Raw genomic sequence first — 6,481 nt, forward strand, 5'->3', positions numbered from 1 at the left:
GACACTAACGTTAGCATCTAGCTGCACAGCTGGTAGACACTAACGTTAGCATGCACCTTCACAGCTGGTGGACACTAACGTTAGCATCTAGCTGCACAGCTGGTAGACACTAACGTTAGCATGCACCTTCACAGCAGTCTGATGTTAACGTTAGCATGCACCTTCACAGCAGTCTGATGTTAACGTTAGCATGCACCTGCACAGCCAGTTGATGCTAATATTAGCATCTAGCTGCACAGCTGGTAGACACCAACGTTAGCATCTAGCTGCACAGCTGGTAGACACCAACGTTAGCATCTAGCTGCACAGCTGGTAGACACTAACGTTAGCATCTAGCTGCACAGCCGGTAGACACCAACGTTAGCATGCACCTTCACAGCTGGTGGACACTAACGTTAGCATGCACCTTCACAACGGTCTGATGTTAACATTAGCATGCACCTTCACAGCCAGTTGATGCCAATATTAGCATCTAGCTGCACAGCTGGTAGACACTAACGTTAGCATCTAGCTGCACAGCCATAGACACTAATGTTAGCATGCACCTTCACAGCCATCTGATGCTAGCGTTAGCATGCACCGGCACAGCGGTCAGATGCTAATAATGTTAGCATCTAGCTGCACAGCCAGCAGATGCTAACGTTAGCATGCACTTGCAGAGCCAGTTGATCTCCGTCTCTCAGGTGGAAGTCAGTGAACATCGTTCTGCAGGTTCATCTTCTCTAACAGCAGGTTTTTAACAATCTGCCAGCTTCAATACTGTCTCCAGTTCTTTTTCAAACTTATTTCAACAAATAATTTCTCTTTTTTTTAATTTAAGCACTGGTTGAACTTCTGCTGGATCTGAATCAAGGTTTTGTTGAGACGTTAGCAGGGTCTAGTTTGTATAAAGTGAAAGCTGCTCCTCTGTTCGGTGCAGAGAAACGCTTGTTAAATCTCTGGGTCTTTTAATTTCTTTATTTTTAGCCATCAGCCCTGTGATTCTGACCTGCCAGCTTCTTCTTGAGTCGGTCGATCTCCTCGTTCAGCTTCTTGATCTCTTTGTCTCGAGTCAGAGTCCCTCCTCGGGCCGGGGCCTGCAGGGCCTGCGTGGACTCTGCAGGAACACAGACCAGCTCAGAGAGGAGCTCTGCACTAACTGTGGAGCTTTACGCCTCCTGGAGTCTGCCTCACCTTGCAGTTTGCGGTTCAGCTCCTGTTTCTCCTGCTCCAGGCGGCGGATCCTCTTCTCGAACGCCTCCACCTCCTGCCCGCCGTCGACCCCGTCCTTCTGCCGGACCCCCAGCGCCGTCCAGCTGATGGCGCTGCGGTCAGAGAAGCAGCTCTCGGTGGTGAAGGTGAAGCCGACGAAGGGGAGGTGCTGCCCCGTGAAGCCGGTGTGAGACACGGGAGGCGCGATGTCCTGAAGACAAGAACGAGCGTCAACACACCTCGACTCAGATCATCAACCTGCTTCCCGTCCCGGCGCCGGTCCTCACCGGGTTCTTCAGAACGTCGTCGTCCACGTCGAAGTTGGAGGTGTCGGTGGGGGACGACACGTCGGGAATGTAGGGGGCCTCCAAGGATCGGATGTTGTCCCAGTCGATCCCGTTGAAGAACGGGTGGCCCTTGAAGTCCGAGATGCCGTTCAGTCCGAGCCGGCGGTCCCTGGAGCAGAGCAGCCGTTGGATCAGGTCCTTGGCGTCTTCTGAGACGTCGGTCACGTGGGAGGGGAACTGGAAACGGTCCTGGAAAGAGACGGGGAGGCGTTTAGRCGGTGGGTGCAACCATGAGCAGAGAGCGGCGTCCGTCCACTGAGGGACACGTTCAGATTTAGAAAACAGGAAGTAGGACAAGAGTCTGGAGACAAACACGTAACCTGGAAACAGCAGCAGAGGATGAGCCGAATATAAAGACTTGCTTTAAAAAGTAATCTGATTACTTCAACACCTGTGAGTGATTACAGAAAGGAAACATGGTGGACTGTTGTGTTTCTGACCTCGTGGTTCATGATCTTTCCGTAGGTTTCGACCAGGGACTCTGCGTAAAACGGCGTCTCTCCGTACAGCATCTCGTACATGCAGACTCCCAGAGACCACCAGTCACACTCGGGGCCRTAGCGACCCATGCCGTCCTCCATCGCCTGCAGGATCTCTGGAGAAATGTAGTCCGGAGTGCCCACCGCCACGGAGGACTGGACCTGAAGCAGGAAGAAGAAGCGTTACACACCTGCTCTCCTCTGAACACGCCATGAAAACTGAAAAACATCACAACTTACTTAGCCGTGATGCATGTCTCGCTAAAACTAAAGTGTCCTTCAAAAATATGAAGCGGTCTTAGGGTAATGTTTAGGATGGAACAATGTCCCAACGGTTCTTCATTTATATGGAGAAGAACTTTTCTGTAAGTTTTATCGGCACACGATGGGCTGGACGTGACGTGAAGACCACTTCCTGTTTGAGTCTCATCGCAAACAGCAGCTGAGACACGCTGCAAACTCCACAACACTGAGAAGGTGGGAGTTTATGCAACATTTTATCCTGTCTGTAGAATCAGATATTCTTTCAGAAAAAATGAAACAGCTTCGTCTGTTGTTTGATAAAGATCTGTAAACAGGAGGCGGGGTTCCGTCCATAACAAAAGTAATGAGCTTAGATCCTGTCCAATTGGCAAGTGTGCACAAATTGTTGCTGTTTGTAGTTTTATGTTTCTTTATAGCATTTTTAATATGAAATTCGTTTCTAAACTTTAACTTTACAAAAGGATAACTTTATTAATGTGAGATTCTATGATTGACATGTTTTTATTTCTTGGTAAATACAGTTTTAAATAACTTGCAAAAATAATTTAAGGTTCTTCTGAACCACAGCTATTTGTTATATCGGTGAAAGTGAAAGTGAAACAACAGACAGGCTCAGGACAGGCGGCCATCTGCCTCAACGGCCACCTGTCCTGAGCCTGGTTCTGCTGGAGCTTTCTTCCTGATTAGCAGGGAGTTTTTCCTCTCCACCGTTTGCTCAGGATGGGAGACTGTGATGAAGTGATTCAACACAATCTGATGGCTTCTTCTTTAGATTGTTCTTTTTATGTACAGTACCCCGAGACAACATATGTTGTGACTTGGCGCTATATAAATAAACTTGAACTATTTTTTAAATTTCTGTAGCTATTTATGTTAAATTATTTTTCAGTCACTTTTTAGGTTAACAAAAAAAATTGTGATTTTAATCGAGATCAGACGATACGAAAAAATTAACTGTGATCATTTTTTTGCCATATCGCCCAACCCTAACACAACTACAGGTGAGGGGGTGTGGCTTAAAAACAGCTTAAATCAACTTCAACACACACGCCCACAGGCCTGCAGCTCATTCGTACATGAACCTTACCGTGCCATCCTCCATCATGCGCAGGCAAGAGCCGAAGTCCGCAAGCCGAATGTGGCCGTTGACATCTAGCAGGACGTTGTCTGGTTTTATATCTCTGGAAAACAACATGAGCACATCTGTTAGCTGATATCACAGTGACAGCAGCTGAAGAAAAAAACATTAGCACATCTGTTAGCTGACATCACAGCGACAGCAGCCGAAAGCATTGGCACATCTGTTAGCTGACATCACAGTGACAGTAGCTAAAGAAAGCATTAGCACATATGTTAGCTGACATCACAGTGACAGTAGCTAAAGAAAGCATTAGCACATCTGTTAGCCCAAATCATAGTGACATTAGCTGAAGAAAACAACATTTGCACATCTGTTAGCCAACATCATAGCGATAGCGGCTAAAGAAAACAACATTAGCACATCTGTTAGCTGACATCACAGTGACAGCAGCTGAAGAAAACATTAGCACATYTGTTAGCTGACATCACAGTGACAGCAGTTGAAGAAAACAAACAGCACTCTGTACAACGACTCAAACGTAACTGAGCTTTTCTGTCTGACTAGACAACACGAACACACAAACAGCTGCAGATCAACAGAAAGGCATCAGAACGAGGACACATTTTAAATAAAGTTGAGTTTGAACAGCGGTGCTTCAACATCCTGCAGCTTCAGGAAGGAAAGGTGAAGGCCTGAGCAGGATGTGACTACGATTCCCAGAGGACACAGCTGCCAAGAGCAAAACACTTCCTGTGTTTGGCGCAAAATCTCCAAGAAAACRGCCACAGGACCCAGCTTGCACCGTTCCCATGACAACCAGAGTGATCACAGAGGAGGCTGTCCGCCCGAGCCTACCTGTGGATGTAGTTCTGCTGGTGGATGGAGTGGATGGCCAGCACCATTTCTGCTACATAGAACTTGGACATGTCTTCGGGAAGTCGATCCTCAAACTTGCTGAGCAGGGTCAGCAGGTCCCCACCCACATAGTAGTCCATGACCAGGTACTGCAGGACACAGGTGTAAACATAACATCAGCTCCAGGTCTGAGGCACTCAGAGTTCTGCTCAGAGCGGTACCAACCAGGTAGTTGTCGTCCTGGAAGGCGTAGTGAAGCGTCGTGATCCACTGACTGTCTCCTTTCACCAGGACGTCGCGCTCTTCACGGAAACACGCCGTCTGCACAGAGAGCAACATGACATCATCACAGCTGCAGGTCATCGCCACACTGACATCGTCACAGCTGCACGACATCATCACAGCTGACATCACAGCTGCACGTCGTCACCTGCACAACACCATTACAGCTGACATCACAGCTGTACGTCGTCACCTGCACGACATCGTCACAGCTGACATCACAGCTGCACGTCATCGTCACAGCTGACATCACAGCTGCACGTCATCGTCACAGCTGACATCACAGCTGCACGTCGTCACCTGCACGACATCGTCACAGCTGACATCACAGCTGCACGTCGTCACCTGCACGCCATCGTCACAGCTGACATCGTCACAGCTGCACGACATCGCCACAGCTGACATCGTCACAGCTGCACGACATCGCCACAGCTGCACGACATCGCCACAGCTGACATCGTCACAGCTGCACGACATCGCCACAGCTGACATCGTCACAGCTGCACGACATCGCCACAGCTGACATCGTCACAGCTGCACGACATCGCCACAGCTGACATCGCCACAGCTGCATGACATCATCACAGCTGCACGACATCATCACAGCTGCACGACATCATCACAGCTGCACAACATCGCCACAGCTGCACGACGTCACAGCTGCACGTCATCATCACAGCTGCACGACATCGCCACAGCTGCACGACATCATCAGAGCTGCACGACATCGCCACAGCTGCACGACATCACAGCTGCACGTCATCGTCACAGCTGCACGTCATCACAGCTGCACGACATCGTCACAGCTGCACGACGTCATCACAGCTGCACGACATCGTCACAGCTGCACGACATCGTCACAGCTGCACGACATCGTCACAGCTGCACGACATCGTCACAGCTGCACGTCGTCACAGCTGCACGACATCATCACAGCTGCACGTCACACAGCACGACGAAGAGGAGCAGGATGAAGACCCACCTCAGCTCTCTTCAGCATCTCCCACTTATTCAGGATCTTCATGGCGTAAACCATCTCAGTGTTCTTCATCTTCACCACAGCGACCTGAGAGGGGCGAAGGAAACAACCAGGGGTCAGAAACATCTGGACGCCATCATTTATCAACATGGTCTCACAAAAGGCAGCGGGCGACATGCATGTCTTCAGAGAATGTGAGGTTTTTAACTATTAATTTAGATTAAACAATCATTTCCTGATTAAAAAAACCCCTACATGAAGCTAACAGGGTAAACAGAACAGCTGCCTCTGAAACAGGTTTTTTTTATCCTGTTTGTGTGAAATAAATCTTATGTGAAATATCAGACATGCTTATTAGAGGCTGGGGTTTAAGGATGTTGTGATGAACCCAGCAGACCACACCTGGAATACCTGCCCGGTCAGGACTCGGCTTCTGGACACTCCTGCACTCAGCTGCTTTGAAGTGTGTGAAATGGGGACTTGTATGTTTGTGAGGACCGAGCACAGGCTGCCGGAAGGCCGGTCCTCACAGGTACAGCAACACAAAAAGCGTGTGTGTTTAAATCCTGAGGCAGATGACAGGTGTGGCTGCGACACACCTTTCCTCTGGTATGTGGGCCATCTACGCACACACAAACACACACCAGAAACACATCAGCAGAGCGCAGCTGCCGAAGTTACACAACAGGGTGTTTGACTCTGAGGTTTCTGCCTGAATAAAAAGGATTGTGTCATTTCTGGAGCTGGACGCGCCCCTGCAGAACAACCAGCAGCTGAAACAGAAACAGCTCCAGAAAGCAGCTTCAGCCTGAACAGGAAGGCCCGGAAAGCCTCACATCCTGTTGGATCAGACCTGTTTTGCATCCTTCCCATTCTGGGGAAACGCACTACAAAGACAGACCTAAAAGAAATTAGGAGCTGGTTCCTCTTTTTTAACCAAACCAGTCGAACCACTGATTCAAAGACATTACACACACACACACACACACACACACACACACAC

At 49.1% G+C, this 6,481-nt stretch overlaps 1 protein-coding gene across 1 annotated transcript in view; it reads right to left on the reverse strand.

Moving 5' to 3' along the window:
* The window catches only part of cdc42bpb (CDC42 binding protein kinase beta (DMPK-like)), a gene marked incomplete at its 3' end in the record, with an annotated part of 53,162 nt that overhangs the window by 22,232 nt on the left and 24,449 nt on the right, over positions 1 to 6,481 (reverse strand). Inside the window, 8 exon segments of the mRNA XM_014023881.1 lie at positions 989 to 1,096; positions 1,174 to 1,402; positions 1,479 to 1,727; positions 1,979 to 2,179; positions 3,369 to 3,462; positions 4,218 to 4,366; positions 4,443 to 4,538; positions 5,482 to 5,565. Coding sequence (XP_013879335.1) covers positions 989 to 1,096; positions 1,174 to 1,402; positions 1,479 to 1,727; positions 1,979 to 2,179; positions 3,369 to 3,462; positions 4,218 to 4,366; positions 4,443 to 4,538; positions 5,482 to 5,565 — 1,210 coding nt within the window.

The sequence above is a fragment of the Austrofundulus limnaeus genome, unplaced genomic scaffold (genome assembly GCF_001266775.1).
Source record: "Austrofundulus limnaeus strain Quisiro unplaced genomic scaffold, Austrofundulus_limnaeus-1.0 Scaffold394, whole genome shotgun sequence".
Lineage (NCBI taxonomy): Eukaryota > Metazoa > Chordata > Actinopteri > Cyprinodontiformes > Rivulidae > Austrofundulus > Austrofundulus limnaeus.